The sequence below is a fragment of the Mytilus galloprovincialis genome, chromosome 9, assembly GCF_965363235.1.
Source record: "Mytilus galloprovincialis chromosome 9, xbMytGall1.hap1.1, whole genome shotgun sequence".
Lineage (NCBI taxonomy): Eukaryota > Metazoa > Mollusca > Bivalvia > Mytilida > Mytilidae > Mytilus > Mytilus galloprovincialis.
In genome coordinates, this window is record NC_134846.1 from 64,369,927 (window position 1) to 64,390,575 (window position 20,649).

General features: G+C 31.6%; 1 protein-coding gene across 2 annotated transcripts in view; it reads right to left on the reverse strand.

Annotated features, from left to right (window-relative positions):
* Positions 1 to 12,109, reverse strand: part of LOC143045620 (uncharacterized) — a 104,877-nt gene extending 92,768 nt beyond the window's left edge. For both annotated transcript variants that reach the window (XM_076218241.1, XM_076218240.1), the window contains exon 1: positions 11,980 to 12,109. In XM_076218241.1, the coding sequence (XP_076074356.1) occupies positions 11,980 to 12,037 (58 nt within the window). In that variant the 5' untranslated portion in view covers positions 12,038 to 12,109. The remainder of the gene's footprint in view (positions 1 to 11,979) is intronic.
* Between the last annotated feature and the right edge of the window lie 8,540 nt (positions 12,110 to 20,649).

A 20,649-nucleotide genomic window follows, 5' to 3' on the forward strand; every position in this document is an offset into this window, starting at 1 on the left:
TTCCCAATGTAGTATTTAATTAAAAATCATCCAGTTTTGAAGCATTATATAGCATAATAATCACTTCACTAACTAAACGATAATATATTAAGTTATTAACGGCACAGTCTATCAAAAAAAAAGCTTTAACTAGTAGGCGGAAATCCTGATGAAATATTATCAATATAAATCCTTGTATTATTAAGAATATCTATAGTTACTTGTATACTTTAGAACATACTAACCCTTTCTCGTCCAATGAAAAGTCAGTTTTTCCCCTCTAATTTTCATAGTACATGGTTTTCCATGCACTATTAATTTTCATTGTCAGTTAATTATAAAAGCGAGTACTAACGAAGTGTCAAACCCCTGAGGCATTTCCCATGGAAAAAGAGCCTACTGATTAAAGATGAAGATCAAAGATTAGAACAAAACATTTTGAATTTTGCAAATTTTCATGCATTTTCTAACGGTACACATATATAGATTAAACAAAAACAATTTGGTTAAGGATGAAGGTAAAATAATACTTATTTAATGTGTTTACCTGACATTTGAAGGATTTTTTTTCTTTCAGGAAAACAATGCCAGACTGCTGATATATAAAACAAATTTATTTTTGGAGAAACACAAATACATGTAAATTTACCAATAATAAGTAAGCATTTAATGTTGAATGGGCTGAATTTAAATATTTATACAGAGAGTTTTATATATAAAAAAAGTCAAATTTCAAAAAGGGGACTTATATAACATAGTGTTGCTTTTTAAAATAAAAAAATCTCAAGATATATAAGAATTAAATTTTACCTTAAGCAGAAGGAAACAATTTATCCATATGGTCCTCATAAACTATGTCCGAGCTTTTTCATTTTATCCATTGAAATGACGATTACCTGTGTTTTACATTTAGTTTATTATAAAAAGTGCACTCTTATTCAGGTTTGAAAATTACAATGGGAAAGGATAATTTTGTAAGGTCACTCGAAAGTGTGAATATGTTCTAAATTAGTCAGACAATACTTGGTCATGTTTTATGAATATTTAAGCCCTCGGCTTCGCCTTGGGCTAAAATATTCATAAAACATGACCAAGTATTGTCCTTGGGCTAAAATATTCATAAAACATGACCAAGTATTGTCTAACCTATAAATAATTCTGTTTAATGTCTATTTCTCATCTTTTTTTAAAAGCACGCTAATTGGTACTTAGTTCAGAAATGTTTTAAAGAAAATAAACTCCAAATTGAAAATGAAGACCGCGTAATTTCTGTTTGGACTGAGGGAGAGATGCAATCTAAGTTTTAGTACAGTTAATGACTTATTCACTGAGAATTAGTGTTAATTGTAACTATTATTACATCCCAGCTCCTTTGTTCTAACAGGGGTGATCTGAGCCGGATCACCCCTACCAGACTTTAAACCCCTTTATTCAGTGGGGTTTAAACCTTTTTCGTTAATAAGTGAGTTGTCAGACTAATTGTTCAATTTGATTTTACACTTTTTTCAAAAGTGGGAAGAGTCGGTAAACAAGAGTGGGGCGATTTTTTTATAAAGTGGTGATATAATATGGGACGATTTGCAAGTGGGGCGAGTTGACATTGTTTGATATCTACTCATCGTGTTCGGTAGTCTCGATCATCCAGCCGCTTTATTTTTCAAAGTAGAGCGTCTGGATGACAAGTGATATAAAAATGGTAATTTATGACATTCGGAATAGTATCGGCTTTTTTAGCTTGTTTTTAAAGATAATGTCCAAGACGAATAACCAAGAAGTTGGTTATTGACTTCGGAAGAAATTATATTACGATAATACTATTGAAAAGCCCGAGTGTACCGATTGTTGTTTAAAGCTATTTATATTTTTTTTGTGACGACATACAAGTCGTGGAAAACACCAGACAAGCATGGCTTCCATGACCGCGAAGGAAAATAACAGCACATCAAACCTTGGTAAGATGATATAACAACACAAACTGTTACATAAATTTTAATGCAAACTGAAACATCAAGTAGTTATATTCTTTCATGCATGTCCGTGCTACGTAAGCAAGTTAATAATTATACAATAAATGTCATTTTTTCTATTGACTGGGACCACTCGAACAGTCGTGTGTACGCTATAAATACATTTTGGGGTTGTTAACTTTAAAAATACTTGATGGAAAAGTGATTTGACGCCGAAATATGAACTTCATCCAAGATCATAAGTTTGTTGTATTTATATGTAGTGTATAAAGGAGTTTGCATCTTGATATGTGTAAAAAAAAAAGGGGGGAGGAGAGATGCGCAATGTTCTTCACATTTGAAGGAGGGAACGCAATTCAAAACCATAAGCAGAAGAAAAACAAACTAAGTATATCTAGAAGATGCCACTGATTTTGTACATACACCAAACGGTCAAAATGATTTATGCTCGATTTTTTTTTAAACAAATGCATTTAGCTTATACAAACATATAAGGAGTGGGACACGTTGTTATGAAAAGTAATTTAAATAAACTGTTAGTAAACCAAGTCTGGACTGGTCAACTTAAAAAAGAAAAATACTTTTTTGCACTTTTAAGAGGCATTTTTTCACACTAAAAAAATTCCATAAAAGAATACAAATGTTATCAGTGAATATATACCAATTGGCTATCTAAACCTTGAAACAAAACCATGGCATGAGGAATACACTGAAAATTTGTTTTTATGCAAAACAAGACAGTAAAACAATAGATGCAGCATCAATGAAAGGAGGTGTCAATGAGGCAGCAACCTGTGAACCCAATGACATACATTACCGTAGACATTAACATGATTAAGAGGACATCTTGTTGACTGAAACAAAAATTGAGAATAAAAGTACTAAAAGGTCAACATTATACAAGTATAAGAACATGCGGTATGAATACCATTGAGACAACTATCCACCCCAAGTTCAAATGAGGTGGATGAGAGCAAGTATAGGCAACTGTATGGCCTTTAACAATGATAAAAATGCATGCATGATTTTGATAAAGAATACAGACAGGGAATGTGTCAAAGAGACATCAAGCCGACAAAAGAGCAGGAAACAACCCAATGCCACCAATGGGTCGTGTCATCACCAAAGCGAGATAATCTCGCATCCCGTAGCGGGATTCAGCTTGCAGCAAGACATTTCTAAATGTATATTTCTGTATGATGTTTTTTTCCAAACATTTTGTTTTTCATATATGCTATGCTGGTGACCAAAAATTAATATGATTTTATTAACATTTACTTTATTTTGTAGACAAACCAATGATGATTTCGGGACACAGATGTTATGTGTAAAATGTGAAGAATTAAAAAAATCTATATAAATATTCGAATTTTCATTGTATCATAAACAGCTTCAATTTTATAAGAAAAAAGATTCAAAGATTTGTTTTTAATTACTGAAGCAGCAATCATTATAAATAAATCACAGTATCAAAAATGTTGGGTTAACATTATTTTGATAGCAACCACAAAGGGAAAAAAGGTACACAGACATATATTAAGTAAATAAAACAAACATCAAGAAACACATTGTTGTCAGATATGTCGGAGAATTAAGATTTGTATTAACAAATTAAAAATCATATAAACAATTTAACAGTTTTCACGTTTGCGTTGTATCTCATTTACATGTCTGGCCCTTCTCAGTTAACTATATGGTATGGAGTTTTCTTAATATTTGAGGCCGAGCAGTGATTATATTTGCGAATATCCATGTCATTTAAACTCTGCTGGGTTGTTGCCTCATTAGCAATCGTACCAATTTCCTTATTTTATATAAAGGTTCACATGTACAGGAGAATTCGAAGTTGTTGTTTTTGTGAAGCTGCCCTTTTATACAAAAGTCTTGATGGATATTATAATAGTTTGTAGTAGGAGAATACACTTTTCAGTTATTTTTTGTACAAGTTACTATGCAGTATGGGATAAATCCCATTTCATCTTTTCCATGTGATTGATTAAACATGCATTCAAAGAGTATTGGGTTTCATGAATGACTGGTTAACTTCTGAATTTCTTCATAGACACGGAGACTGGCAAAGTGGTATTGTGTGAAGGTTGGTCCCCAAATGTTTTCTTCCCAAAAGGATTAGGCGATATAGATTATTGGTGAAACATTCAGACTATTCTGTCGTTAGCAATTTTAAGATCAGTTAATTTTGTAAATAAAAATTAAGTTGACTCATTGTGTGATCCCACTGATCTGCAGTGATAAGTTGTTAAGCAGGGTTTTCTACATTGTAATCTTAGTATTTGTATGAGTTGTTTTTCTTTCCATAAACGTAACTTGATGTGTGCTTTTCGAGTAAGGTAAGTGCGTCAGATATCTGAAAGATTATTATAAAAAGGAAAGCATAAATTATAACAAGAATTTACAGAAATAAGAATGAGACAAAACTAAGAAAAATGGATAAAAATTAAAAATAAGGAATACAGACTAACGTGGCTACAATATACCGACTGTTGGTTGCTTAACGTCAAGTGGCAAATATTTCATGAATGTTCAGGACGATGTGATACAATATAAAGAATAGAGAATATATATAGTGGTGTACTATATGAAAATAGAGAAAAATGGTAGTTTATAGTATGCATATTAAACGTGGTGTGTTAAAATATAAAAATAGATTGACTTTTCTTTTGGGTTGCTTGGTTATCGTCTTGTGGTAAATAGTGTATGTTCAGGAAGAAAAAAAATAACAATAATTATAAAGATGAGGTCCTAAATTATAGCCCGTTGGGGATACATGTTCGAGAAATTATAACTCACCAGAAAATTCAGGTATATTGTATTGCTTTATGTACAACGGTCCACCTACGGATCCCTCTCTTAGCGCGCAGAGAGCGTGGTATCCTCTATACACGACCAGTGGCGGATCCAGAACTTGTTATAAGGAGGGCACTATACAGTCATGCTACAGTGTTTCCTTATATGATATAATCAACCAAATTTTTCCCACGAAAAAATCATGTCTAATTTTCTTATGTACATGTGTACAAAATTCAGAAAAAAAGATCGCCGCTAATTACAGTTTTTTTATCGTTCTTTTTTTTAACATTGCCCATCTGCAAGTTGGGCAACATAGGATCAGCTACAAGAATGTCAGTTTTAATAGTCACATATAAATGTAACGTTACACTGTGTACTGTTGTTATTTTTTGTTTAAATATAATAGGGATAACGGAAGTGCTATTTATAGATATGTTCTATATTTAATTATTTGTTACGCCCCCTATAAATATCTGACCAGTCCGGTTAATCACCCCAGACGCTATATTTAAATATGCGTCTGGGTTATCGAGACTACGTGTTCGGGAGTCATAAAGGCTATACATCATATAGTAATATATAAAGTATATTATAATGGTTGTGTGGCGTTCTAAACTAGATTTTACGAATTGTAGACGGTTTTTCGTCTAATCTAAAACAGCTGGGATGTAAAATAGTTATCCCATTCGGACTTGGTGTGTCAGTGTTTGATCACCCTCTGGCCTCCGACCATCGGGTGATCTTACACTGACACAACGTGTCCTTGTGGGATAACTATTAAGGTAAATGTATTCTAAATGAGATGTATTACACATTCTGGTAATATTTTGCTTACAACTTCAGTTGTTGAGTTGTAACTGAAAAACTTTGCATTAAGAAATACCGTGAAACTGTTTACTCGCGTAGTGCTATGAACCATATGTGCATTCTTTAAAAAAGTACTTGATATATTATATCTCGATCTTTTTCTTAGATTAGTTCTATCAAACGTTTATATTTGTCAACCCTGTAAACCACCATTCCCCGTGTGAAATTGAAAAAAAAAACGTCTAAAAGAAATAATCCACAATGTTTTTCAACATAAAAATGGTAGCATACGCTATAAGATTATTACTTTGGGATACCATACGGCATATTTTGTAAATAGTGAACAAAAAGGTAAGACATGCTACATAGAGCAACAAGTGATCAGTATGGAACGCCGTAGCTGCCTTATGTGTACTTGTTTTTAGATACGCTTATACTTTTCAATATATGCACATAGTTTTTCTATATATGCACATACTTTTTCTCTATATGCACATACTTTTTCTCTATATGCACATAGTTTACTTTATATGCACATAGTTTACTTTATATGCACATAGTTTTTCTATATATGCACATAGTTTTTCTATATATGCACATAGTTTTACTATATATGCACATACTTTTTCTCTATACGCACATACTTGTTCTCTATATGCACATAGTTTACTTTATATGCACATAGTTTTTCTCTATATGCACATCTGTTACTTATTCGTTTTTAATGCGCGGAGTATACGGTTGCACTTTGAATTAAATCGTTTTTCAATTGTGTTCATGTCTCTGGTGGTAACAATGTGTTCTTACAGATGAAATGACCCTATAAGCGCGATTGCAACCGTTCCAGTGCTCGGTTAATACCCTGTTACTTATTCACTTATAATACGTTTGTTGTACGTTGCACCTTTTAAAAAAAAAATCAATTGTGCCCATGTCTCTTGGTGTAACAATGTGTTCTTAGAGATGAAATGACCCTATTAGCGCGCATGTACATGTTCCAGCGCTCGGTAATTAACCTGTTACCTATTCGTTACCTATTCACTGATAATGCGTTTGTTGTACGTTGCACCTTTTAGAAAAGGATTTTCAATTGTGTCCGTGTCTTTGATGGTAACAATGTGTTTTAAAAAATGAAATTACCCTATTAGCGCGCATGTACCCGTTCCAGCTCTCGGTTAATACCCTGTTACCTATTCACTTATAATACGTTTGTTGTACGTAGAACCTTTTAGAAAAGGATTTTCAATTAAGTTCATATCTCTGGTGGTAATAATGTTTTCTAAGAGATGAAATGACCCTATTAGCGCGCATGCACCAGTTCCAGCGCTCTGTTAATACCATGTTACTTATTCACTTTTAATACGTTTGTTGTACGTTGCACCTTTTAGAAAAGGATTTTCAATTTTGTCCATGTCTCTTGTGGTAACAATGTGTTCTTAGAGATGAAATTACCCTATTAGCACGCATGTACCCGTTCCAGCGCTCGGTAAATAACCTGTTACCTGTTATATAAAATTAAAGTATTTACATGTTTCTGCTTTTGCACATATTTTCCTTGGAGAACCCTGACAAATATGGTTGAAAATCAAATATGATGAATAAAAGATAAAAATTTGCTCTTCTTAATGAACATTTATCATTGTCATAGAAAATTGTAGATTAAAGCAATGTCCCTATTTTTTGGTGGCAGCTTTGTGACAAGTACAGCTTTCTCTTAAATGTTAAATTTACTATTCTAATAAATTCAAACTCTGAATGTTTATACTGCCATTACACATGGAATATTTAAACAAAATCATCCAAAACGTACAAACAAAAATAAGTCTGAACATACTACACTACACATAAAAAGTATTACAAACGTATTATAAGCGAATAAGTAACGAATAGGTAACAGGGTATTAACCGAGCGCTGGAACGGGTACATGCGCAGTAATAGGGTTATTTCATCTCTAAGAACACATTGTTACCACCTGAGACATGGACATAATTGAAAATCCTTTTCTAAAAGGTGCAATGTACAACAAACGTATTATAAGTGAATAGGTAACGAATAGGTAACAAATAGGTAACAGGGTATTAACCGAGTGCTGGAACGGGTACATACGCGCTAATCGGGTCATTCAATCTCTAAGATCACATTGTTACCACCAGAGACATGAACACAATTGAAAATCCTTTTCTAAAAGGTGCAACGTACAACAAACGTATTATAAGTGAATAGGTAACGAATAGACAACAGGGTGTCAACCGAGCGCTGGAACGTGTACATGCGTGCTAATAGGGTCATTTCATCTCTAAGAACACATTGTTACACCAAGAGACATGGGCACAATTGATTTTTTTTTAAAGGTGCAACGTACAACAAACGTATTATAAGTGAATAAGTAACAGGTTATTAACCGAGCACTGGAACGGTTGCAATCGCGCTTATAGGGTCATTTCATCTGTAAGAACACATTGTTACCACCAGAGACATGAACACAATTGAAAAACGATTTAATTCAAAGTGCAACCGTATACTCCGCGCATTAAAAACGAATAAGTAACAGATGTGCATATAGAGAAAAACTATGTGCATATAAAGTAAACTATGTGCATATAGAGAACAAGTATGTGCGTATAGAGAAAAAGTATGTGCATATATAGTAAAACTATGTGCATATATAGAAAAACTATGTGCATATATAGAAAAACTATGTGCATATAAAGTAAACTATGTGCATATAAAGTAAACTATGTGCATATAAAGTAAACTATGTGCATATAGAGAAAAAGTATGTGCATTTAGAGAAAAAGTATGTGCATATATAGAAAAACTATGTGCATATATTGAAAAGTATAAGCGTATCTAAAAACAAGTACACATAAGGCAGCTACGGCGTTCCATAGATCAGTATTCTGGAGTATCTTATTGACAACGTATTTGTTAAATTTTGAGGTAGACTTTCGAAACAAATTGCCGGCAACCCTATGGGAACGAACTGTAGGCCTATCTGTTCCAACCTCTTCTTATTTTAATATTAATCGGAGTTCCTTCAGACACTTATGAAAAATAAGAGGGTCAAAGAAGCCAAGTTATTTAATTTCAAATTTAGATATATTGATGATGTTCGTTGCATCATCAATCCAACCTTTTCTGATTGGGTTCCATAAATTGTCACCCAGAACTAGAAATTACACAAACAACGGCTTCATCCGACTCATTTTAAGACTTATAATTCGAATTTGACATACACAGTCATCTCAGTACCAGAATCTATGACAAACAAGACGATTTTAATTTTGAAATATCAATTTTCCCCACCTTAGCAGCAGTATAACAACTTCACCAGCATATCGGATACATACTTCCCAACTTATTCGGTATTCGAGTGCTTTTAGCTTCTACCAAAAAAGATGTAGATTTTTATTAAGTCATTATCGTACTTTTCAGTATACTACTCATTTTCGGAATAAGATGATACCATACACATTGCACACGTATATAACATTAATAAGTTCTGTATGTTATTTCGCTTTAAACAAGGAAAAAGAAAAAAAAGAAACAGTGAAACATTTAAAATTAGTGTTGACAATTTGAAAAATTTAAACATATATATTGAAACAAATTTTATTTCGTTTAATATATCTAAAATTTAAAGAAAGATGCAGATTGTTTCATTTTTCAAATTCAAATTTTGATTTTCCAATTTGTTATGTCAAAATTGAATGAAAAATGCTCCATGTTTTCTGAAATAGGACTGATTGAATTCATTTTTTAATATATTTAACCATTAGCATAGAAACAAAAATACAGTCAACAAAAACCTATCTTTTTTTTCTCTTAAAATCATCAAGTCTCAAATTTCATTTTTTTCCCTCTTAAAAATGATATAGTGTTGGTACATATATTTCCGTTTAAATGACATAAAATAATCATAGGGTCCTCATTTATTAAAATTGTCTACAACAGATTTATAAAGAATATTGACTGAAATCAACGCTACATTTGTTTGAAGTTAGCATCACCCATCGACTCGCTAATACGATAAAATATCAATATGTAGCACTATCGACATGTTTGTATCTTATAAGTTTTGGATATATAAGAATATTCGTATGATTTTTTTTTATGTTAATGCGATTCCTACTGTTTTTGTTACTATCTGAACATAAGTAAACCACTGTTGACTTCATCTATACAACATACGCGAGAAACACACGGGTATATTGTATCACAAAGATTTTTATAAATTAGCTTTCAAACAAATAATATAGAATTGGCTTATGTTAAGGGACGTGTAAAAAGATACTACAACCTTGTGGCAATTACTTTACATTGAAGGTAGTGTAAAAGAGGGGCGAAAGTTACCAGAGGGACAGTCAAACTCATAAATCGAAAACAAACCGACAACGCCATGGTTAAAAATGATTGATTGATTGTTGGTTGCTTTACGCCGCATTAGCACAAAAAGGCTATATCGCGGCGATGGTTAAAAATGAAAAATACAAACAGACAACAATATTACACATGACACAACATAGAAAATTAAAGAATAAGACGTAACGAGCGATGTTCGTACATGTAAGCGTAACACAACGTCGCGAATATTTCGTAACGTTCAAACAAAAATTCGACTGAAACGTTGTTTTTAAGCCAGTGCGACATTCTTGTCAGACTCCGCAAAATGGACGGTGCATTTTAACTACTTATCGAAAATTGATGTATTTTAGATTTTTGAAAAATTAAATAAAATAACATTAAAAAAAAACATAAAATTCTGCCATTATAAGAGCACTGATAAGCAAACAATTGACGTAACTTTGAGTTGAGTCCGTTTTTACGTAAAAAAAAAGGCGGTGCGACAACCTTGTACGCCTTTGAAAAATCGCTCTTAAATTACCAGTTGTTAATGTCTGTGTCATTTTGGTCTTTTGTGGATAGTTGTCTCATTGGCAATCATACCACATCTTTTTTTTTTATATATATCATTTTTCAGGATATTTGTCTTTAAATTCATAAAGTTAAGTAAATTAACATTGATGTAGTAAATACAAATACTAAACTTTTTCAATTTTAGATAAATGTTTTTTGATTCTCAGATCTGGAATCCCAATTTGTTTCATCGTAGGACAGCTTTGCCCTTGTAGTATGGAACGCTTTTCTATGACGTCATCATAACATCATAAGAAATACATAAAAGACTGAAGGAACGATTCTGTTAAATAATGGAAAAAAAACGTTTTTTTTTTCAAAATATTAAATAGTTTAATGCTCCACATTAGGCACTCGTCGCGTTGCTCATGTTATAACAAATCCGGTAAATAGTCTAATTCGGTAGGTCACATTCATAAATAGTTTCATTGAGACATTTGTCACATAAGCTATATCTTTTAGATAAAAGTAATGCAACCACCAGCTGATTTAGAGAGAAAAAGACGCGTCTTATTTAGTTTGTCGACTATAAGGAACTGAGAATTTCACTTGTTATAAAAAACAAAGAGCAGACTGTATCTTATTATTTAAAGTACCACTTATCTTCAAAAATAAAATACAAATCTGATAGAAATAAGTGCCGAACGCATTTAATTTCTTATTGTCGAGGTTGAAGAGCATTGAGGACCAAAATTTCCTAAAAGTTTTGCCAAATACAGCTAAGGTAATTATTCCTGAGGCAGAAAAGTCTTAGTATTTAAAACATTTCAAAGTTTTATAATTATGACCATATCAATGATAATTCATGTCAACACAGAAGTGCTTACTACTGGGCTCGTGGAATACAAACTCCACCAAAGAAAAAATTGTAGTTTTTGATTCGTCCTGAGAACGTCTTTTAACATTATTTTTAAGTCGATGATTATGCTGCAAGGCGTAAGTATAAAAATATAATTGCCAATGAAACAACTCTCCACCGTTTTAAATGAGTGAAGTGAAGCAATGATAGGAAACTGTACGTACAGTCCGTTTTTTTATTTTTCCGTCCGCTGGTTTTTAACGGTAATGTATAAAAAAGGGTTCTTTAGGTCTTTATAAAAAATACATAAATTAAAATGAACTTTTACCAAATAAACATTTAATGGTGAAAAAATAAGGAACGGTTTTCTCATATTCTCGAATAGTTGCAAATCCAAACACTCGTAAATGGTTTTCCATGATATTGTAGTAAGTTCTTAATAGATGACCTGGACCTTTACGTACTTAAAATCTCAACTAAATTTATAATATTAACTGTCCTATCAATCAATCGAGGTTAAACAAGTATATAAAAACTAAGGATAAAAACAACTTTAACTAAATTCCCTATAAAACATAACCAAAACATTACAAAATCCCGACAAACGTGTATTAGAGCTCAATTAATTATTGTATACAATAATTAAAGAACTTGCTGCAAATATTTGTCAGTACTATAATAACGAATTCATCATTACTTACCAGCACAAACTGTTCCGATACAGCAAAATAAAACCACAAAATAAGTAAAAAAAATCATAGTTCAATAGAGTCTTCCGTCGCACGAGGACATTATCATCTATTACCAGTGATAGTAAGTGTAACAATGAATAAATTCATCGTTAAAGCAAATGTGTTCCTTCAAGCGATTACTGGAAAACTTTAATTATTAATTTTTCAAATATCAAGTTATTAATCTCATCAGTATCCTTATGGCGTTAATATATTGAGGTGCATACACGTGGTACAGGTCGTACCACTTGTATGCAGCTTTAACTATTGATTACCTACTAACAAGTGATGCAAAAAATATATACTTAATTGATAAAAAAAAGTAGGCGAATAATGTTATGTATTATCTCAAACGAAGGTTGAAAACGAAATCGAGAGTATGCAGCGAGAGTCTGAGGACGTGAATGATTTAAACAAGAAGTTATGTATACATGTAAATAGGAAATCGAACATTTTCTTAACACTAGTGATGAATAATATTGGAGGAATACTTTTTTTACCCATATAGATTAGAAGAAATTTATCATAGAATACTCAATTAAAAAAAACCCACTGTGACTAAGTAAGGATTATATAGGTTCTTTGGTGGTATGAATAGACATTTATCCAGCGTTGACGATTTTGTCAACCTTTTTTTGTTTTATTTTTTAGTTTCGTTATCTAATGATATAAATTCATACTTGGTTGATTGCACGTTCTGAGCATTGACCAGAAAGGTAAACCTATAACCAGAATTATTTGTCGTTCTCTGTGTGAACACAAATATATACATATCAATGTTTGGCTGTGTTAACAATTCTATTTTTTTTTTATATCTAGCAGAAAAGATGTCAATCAAGCACATCATTACGATTGTGTGATTATGCATAGCACAATCGAGATACAAATGTTGTATGTCAATAACTGCTGAGTTACTATCAATATGCTTTAATAAAAAAAACGAAAAGTTGTTTTGCAGTTGAGATTACCCATTGATTATTATAAGGATCTATCACGCAAACTGAGTAGTAGACGTTATAATAAAACTGCATCATTGCATTTCCACGGCTAATGTTGCCCTCTTGATGCACGACAATAATATTTATATATATGTACATGTATATCTACAATCTTCATTTTAAATCATGCAGAGAATTCGTCATGGAAGGCTTTACAAAGTTTAATGTAAATTAACGTTTGCTTTTGATACAGTATTAAAGTTATACAGGAAGATGACCATGTAATTATTTAGCTGCAATTTAAAAAAAAAGAATGATAAGGTAATGGATTCACAAAATACTTTCTTGTCCAGGTTGTAATTTCAAAAAGTTTTCATCTATAGTTTTAACTTTATATGTTAACAATATCACGCAGCCTATTCAAATTAAATATAATTTAAATTTATTACCTCTCCTGTAGGTAGTTCTTAAATTAGGTAAAGATGCAAAGGTTTCAAATACGTCAGACAAAAGAGGGACGAAAGATACCAAAGGGACAGTCAAACTCATGAATCTAAAACAAACTGACAACGCCATGGCTAAAAATGAAAAAGACAAACAAACATCAGCACACACGACACAACATAGAAAACTAAAGAATACACATCACAAACCCCACCAAAAAACTAGGGGTGATCTCAGGTGCTCCGGAAGGGTAAGCAGATCCTGCTCCACATGTGGCACCCGTCGTGTTGCTTATGTGATAACAAATCCGGTAAATAGTCTAATTCCAAATACATTATCAAAGATGACCAACGTTTTTGTTGCTTTTTGGGGTTTTCAAGCACTCAAACGTTCTATTAATATGTTTAACACATGAATCAATATCTATATGTTTAAAAAAAAAGCTTCATGTCAAGTTCACTCTGTTCTCTATTGTATATACTAGATGAACTTTTAATGAACTAATTCATTATTAACCTGAGAAAGCCGTCTCCTATATAAATATTTACTCCATCTTACTTTCCCTAAAGCTGTTTGCTTAACTCGCAAATAGTTAATTATAGAATATATATATCTTACAAATTCTTTATCTTTGTTTAATTATATAACAGTAGCGTTGTTATGGAATGCATGCATTTATTGATGTATATTGTTAATGAGAAGCGAGACAACAGTCGTGAATTTTCCTATTTTAATTAGTTCAATTGATAGAGATAAAAATCTAAGCTTATATTCAATGCAACCACATGGGGTTTATCATTATACATTAATTAGTAGGTAAACATTATTTGTCTTCTGATATCACATAACAGATTACAAAGCATCAAATAATAGACTTAACAAATTGATATATTATATGAGTATAATCAAATAAATACTTTATAAGAACGTAACGTATCATTTATTTACTTTCCTATCGGTCAGACACGAATCAAATATAATTGATACATTATCAATATGCATTGTAAGAAAAATATATAGTTCGGGTCAATTATCAATTATCAAAAGTTAAAAATTTAATTATCAAAAGTAAAATACACTAAATATAACAGATGAATTAGTAGACTGAGTGTAATTTTCCATTTATACATGTAGCAAAATTTCAGCATGCATATAAATCTTCCAGTTAATACAATATTAAAATGAAATGTAATAGACACCATCATGACGACGAATAAGCTCCAACTGTGTATTTACATGATCAACACAACGGATGCTACATGTGAAGCAGGGTTTGTATACCTACCCTTCAGGAGCTACTAAGATCAGAATCGGTTTTCGCTGAGTTTCGTGTTGGTCAGTCTCTAGTCTTTTATGTTGTGTTTGTATCCTCGTTTTGCCATTGCATGGTCTGTTCGTTTTATGATTTATGAGTTTGATTATTTGTCGATCTCTTTCGCCACTCTTTTTAGAATATAAAGTGAATTGAAATGTATTAAGAAAAAAAATATATTTATAAAATACAATAAAAACAAGTGATTTAGAGATTAACAGATAACCGACAAACCAATGTTTGCCAAATAATATTTCTTCATAGCTTCGCCCAACGTCAACTGTTACGGTAAGTTCGTCAATTTTTTATTGGTTTTCAATCTAAAGACATCGCCTCGATGGTCTCGTAGTAGATTGCTCATTAGATTGCATGAGGTCGTGGGTTTGATTCAAATAATAACATTATTATTACGATTCCAATAAGCACGCAACATTACGGAGTGAGAACAAAGACTGGACCATGTGATCGTCTTCCAATCAGAACAGGATGTCGTATTCTTGTAAACTAGCACGTTAAAGATCAGACTCAACGTATTAGTCTAGTACAAAGCAGATTTTTTTATTGATAAATAAAGAAGGCAAATTGAAAAATTCCATAATCTGGTTGCAGCAAAAATTAAATCAGTTTCATGAAATCAAATTTATTATATATCATAATATTTTATTTCTATTCAGTTTCATGTTTGTCATTATTACTATATATATTGTGCACTAACAAGTACAAACCTTATCACTGAAATTCTATATACTAACGTTAACGAGGCCATGATAAGGTACCGGTACTTTGTGTATCTGTAACAAATGTAAAACTTTCAAATAAAATAATATAACAAAGAAAGTTGGTGGATCAAGTGATAATTTTCAAACGTATCTAATCCACATCTAAGAATATAAAGTCTTTGTGCGAATGTTTGCTTAGTTGTGAGTATGATAGCACCGTGATGTAATAATGTAATTGACGACACTTATCGCACTGTATATTAAAACAGGGTTAAATCCTCAGAAAATCCCACATCTTAAGTATTCTAAACACTTTAATGAATATAGGATCAAATCACTGTTAAAATTATGTCTGTTTGTTTTGTTCACACATCGTTGTCAATATAATGAAATTTTATTCGACTGAGATACAAGTGAGAGGTTTAGATAGCTATAAAACCATGCTTAATCAACCATTTTTCACATTACAAAATGCCTATACCAAGTCAGAAATGACAGTTGTTATCCATTCGTTTAATGTGTTTGAGCTTTTGATTTTGCCATTGGATTAGGGACTTTAATTTCTGTTTTGAATTTTTCTCAGAGTTCAGCATTTTCGTGATTTTAATGTTTTTCATATTTAGCCTATTGGGCTTATACATTCAACTGAATCATTATAAAATTCAAAGTAAGCTAAGAAATCAAAATGAAGCTTCAAAAGCACAGTCAACAAACACACACATTCTCCGTAAGTATCAGCGATCATATACTAGCAGTTAAATAATCATCAGCTGTTTTAATAGATATTGTTACACCTTGAGCATTTAATAAATAAAATTAATAATGAACCATATATGCCAACCGAAATACTTCCGTTATTTGCTAGATATAAAGTAGTTAAATATTCATTCCTGATCACATCCAAAAATATGATGTTTTGATCTGGGTGTATGAGACCACCACATTTGAACATGTTCAAAGTCAGGTTACATGAACGATGCGTTGTTCGCTATTTTTTTGTATATGTCTATCATATTTTAAAAGAGACGGGTTATGTCGGTGGTATGGTCCAATGCAGCGCTGGCCAACTGTCTGATAATTCCTATCATCATTTAAAAAAGGTGTCACGCAGTATTCACAATATCGTGTTGAAGATTCTTTGACATAATAAAATTTAAATCATCTTTAAATCATAACGTAGAACGACATTTAAATTATATATTTATAGTAAAGGATTGCCGCGAACAATTAAAATCCTAAGGGAAAACACCATGAACTGAAGAATCAATACATAGACAATATTGAAAAAAAACACTTATTAAACTGAAATGATTTAAGTATAATTTAAGTATAAATTATATTTGATTACCAAATTTCAATGTTAACAAACGCATATCAATAATGAGACAGACTAACTATATCCGTTGTATCCTATAATTCAAGTACGATGAAACTAATGCGGTCATCGTAATCACCAGACTTTGGAATTTTAAGAAAGAGGACACCACCACTGTTGTTATAGAGTAATTGGCATAAATAACAAACCAATATATGTATAATATATAAATGTATAAAACTGTTTTCGCTAATAGTAAGAAGGTATATGTATCGTTGGTTTATAAGTTAGGTTTTGTCTTAAAGTTAGGGAAAAAACACTCAAAGGCCACTCGCACTAGATATGTTACAGCAATGAATTTAACAGTAGTAATAAAACGTGGATCTATTATAAAGCAACTTCAGGGATACCCAGAGCAAATGGTTTCGTTTGTGTCTGTCGGTCTTTAATTGTGTAGTGCTTTTGCACTTTTGTATGTATTTCGAATTCTGTCATGTTTCGTTTTCCATGGTGCTGTCTGTCCTATTTCTATGTTTAAAAATTGTCTCCTTGGTATTCATCTTTCTGTCTTGACTGAAAATTCTAAAGTAAATCGTATGTTAAAATTATCGTGTTTATGGAAATAATCGACAATAATAATATATTAAACTATGATATTCAAAAGAAAAATTAGTTTCCACATGCGCAGCCGTTTATACGTATTGTTGTTTCAATTGAATGTGATTATTATATTTTTATTTATATAGTTATAATATTTACAATTTAAACGGAATGCATGTTAACATGGTATACATGTTAATCTAAATAAAAAAAGTAGAGAAACTACCTGTTAACGAATCAATTCCAATATATGTCTATGATCCTTCAATTTTTAATTTCTTATAACCACGAAACATTTTTAATGACAATAAATGTTAACTCTTAATTGCTTTGCAGTTTAAACTACAATTAGGATCAGTTCTACCCTCTCTTAAAATCTGTTAATTTTTAAGAAACAGTTTTACCTTTATGACACTTATAATCTAGAAGATAATTGCGGACCACCAATTCCGAACGATTTTGCCAAATACTTCAGCTAAGGTGCAACATTATTTTTGGTAGAAAATCCAGTTTTTCTCGATAATTTATGGATAAGTTAAGTTAAACTTATGGCTTATCATTTATTATTCATGTCAATACTTTTTACTTTTGAGTTTGTTCAATGGTATTAAAGAACCAGATTCTTTTTATGAACTAATTTATATCGCACACTTTTCCAAAAAATATTCTATTCGTTGGTCAATAATAAATGTGAAAGATTAAGCGTTTTTGGTATTGCATCACACCAAAACCGCATCGTGATGATGTCGTATTTTACGGGAAAATCAGGACACAGAAAAAAGTTATTCAACTTTGTGTATTATAAATGCGTATTTATCAGTTTGTTTTTTTATTATATAGATAAAAGAAATGACACTTGGCTCAACGGCTTTGATAAGTGGAAATTTGTTTTACATGTTTTAAAAATCGAAACGATGTCGGAATTTTACATTGTAAGAACATGGAATTGCTGAACTATATCCCTATAAATATTATATATCACAATTTATATCCATAGGGTGCTAGCAAAAAAATGAACATTATGTGCATTATTGATCATGTTATATATGCTTTAAGTATTTTTGGTGATTTTACTTTATGTTACATTTTATATTAAAAAAGGATGTGGGATGACTGTCATAGAAATAGATGACACCCAAACCTCTCGCTGTACATACGAGTATGCATTTTTCAAGATTTTTTTTCACTTCCCAGACCATAAAAATGCCATCTTTTTCCACGTATATTTAATTGTTTTGTTTAGACGGTTCGGTCTAGCTTCTTTTAAATTTTTCGGTACATGTATTACCAATGTTAAATTAACTGATCGGATGGAGCTTACGTTTTAGTCTATTTGAAAATGTTTGCGATAAGGATGATTGCCGTTATAATTAGTACTGATTTCAAATCATCTATCAGTGTCACTAAACGGATATACAAAAAAAAAAAAAAAACTGAATGTGAGATATGGTACGAATAACTGAACACTTTATTGACTAATTTATCCCGAAACACCTGTCTATAGATGGACTGGTCTACGATTAGCGAACCGGTTAAACACCACCCTGTCAAGTGAAATAAATCAAGAAATATGTTGTTACCAAAACATGAATCATGTTCGTGCCCACTGGAGGCTGTATCATAAACACGTATTATATTAGAGCTATTTAAAGGACAATTACAAGCGAGGGCTACGACAACACCCCGACATCCAAATTTTGTAGTTTCGTTTGTGACATAATTGTATACGTCATTGCTTCCCTTCCTTGAACTCTCTACAAATGTAGGTGTACCCCAAGCTTGAATAGTCCATACGGAAATCGGTATGTGTTTCTAACCGCCAAAGCTTAATTACTACATACGATTCAGTATAATGATTTTAAAATACAATGTAGAACTAGTAAGACTTATTTTTCGAAATTAAAATTTGAAGATATAAATAGAGGCTCTTAAGAGCCTGTGTCGCTCACATTGGTCTATGCACATATTAAACAAATTACACATGGATTCATGACAAACTTGTGTTTTGGTGATGGTGATGTGTTTGTAGATCTTAATTTACTGAACATTCCTGCTACTTACAATTTTTCTCTACTTATAATAAACTTGGCCCTTTCGTTACAGAGGAAAACATTTTGTAAATGTTTACCAAATTAATGAAAATTGTTAAAAATTTACTATAAAGGGCATTTTGGTGATATGGACTTATTTGTAGATCTTACTTTGCTAATCATTATTGCTTATTACAGTTTATCTCTATCTATAATAATATTCAAGATAATAACCAAAAACTGCAAAATTTCCTTAAAATTACCAATTCAGGGGCAGCAACCGTACAACCGGTTGTCTGATTCATTTGAAAATTTCAGGGCAGATAGATCTTAAATTGATAAACAATGTGATCCCATGTCGGATTTGCTCTAAATGCTTTGGTTTCAGAGTTATGAGCCCAAATCTACATTTTACCCCTATGTTCTATTTTAAGCCATGGCAGCCATCTTGATTGGTTGGTCGGGTCACCGGACAAATTCTTTAAACAAGATACCCCAATGATGATTGTGGCCAAGTTTGGTTAAATTTGGCCCAGTAGTTTCAGAGGAGAATATTTTTGTAAAAGTTGACGACGGACGACGGACGCTAAGTGACAAGAAAAGCTCACTAACTAGTATTGCAAATTTATATTAGATATTTGGTAGTATTGACAATTTGAATATCTCATTTGAATGTGTTTTGTTATTTTTTGGAATAAATACTCTATCCAAGTTATAACTTTACTGCTTTGAACCGTAAACTTTAAATTGAATTATGTTTTGTGTCAGTACTAAGGTCTATTGAGTGTTAAACTGTAGGTTTTGCTTTAAATCGATATTATTTGTCCCCATTCGGAACAATTGAATAAAATATATATATATTTCAACTCAATGATTTTGTATCAAATGATAATGTAATTTTGTTTTTATTAATGTTAGAAAATTCAGTGTTGGATAGACATATATCAATGTTCAATTAAACGAAGCTGTCGTGTCCTTAATAAAACTATAGCAGTTCTCCTTCTTTGGCTATAGAGCTGACCAAAAAAGCACTAGAAATATTAATTTATATGTCAGTTTTTGAAACAGCTCTTCAACTATTCCGCTTCTTATACGTGCTCAGCTTGCAAATGTTTCTGAGAGTTTCCTGTTGAAGGTAAATTTAGAAAAGCGTCTCGGACGCATTCAATTTAGAACGTTTTGATTTCATCTTTCTGCTGCACTTTAAAAAAAATAGATAAGTTCTATAAAGGGATTAAGTATCAAGCAATACCGGTTTATAAATAGATTTTTATTTACTTCA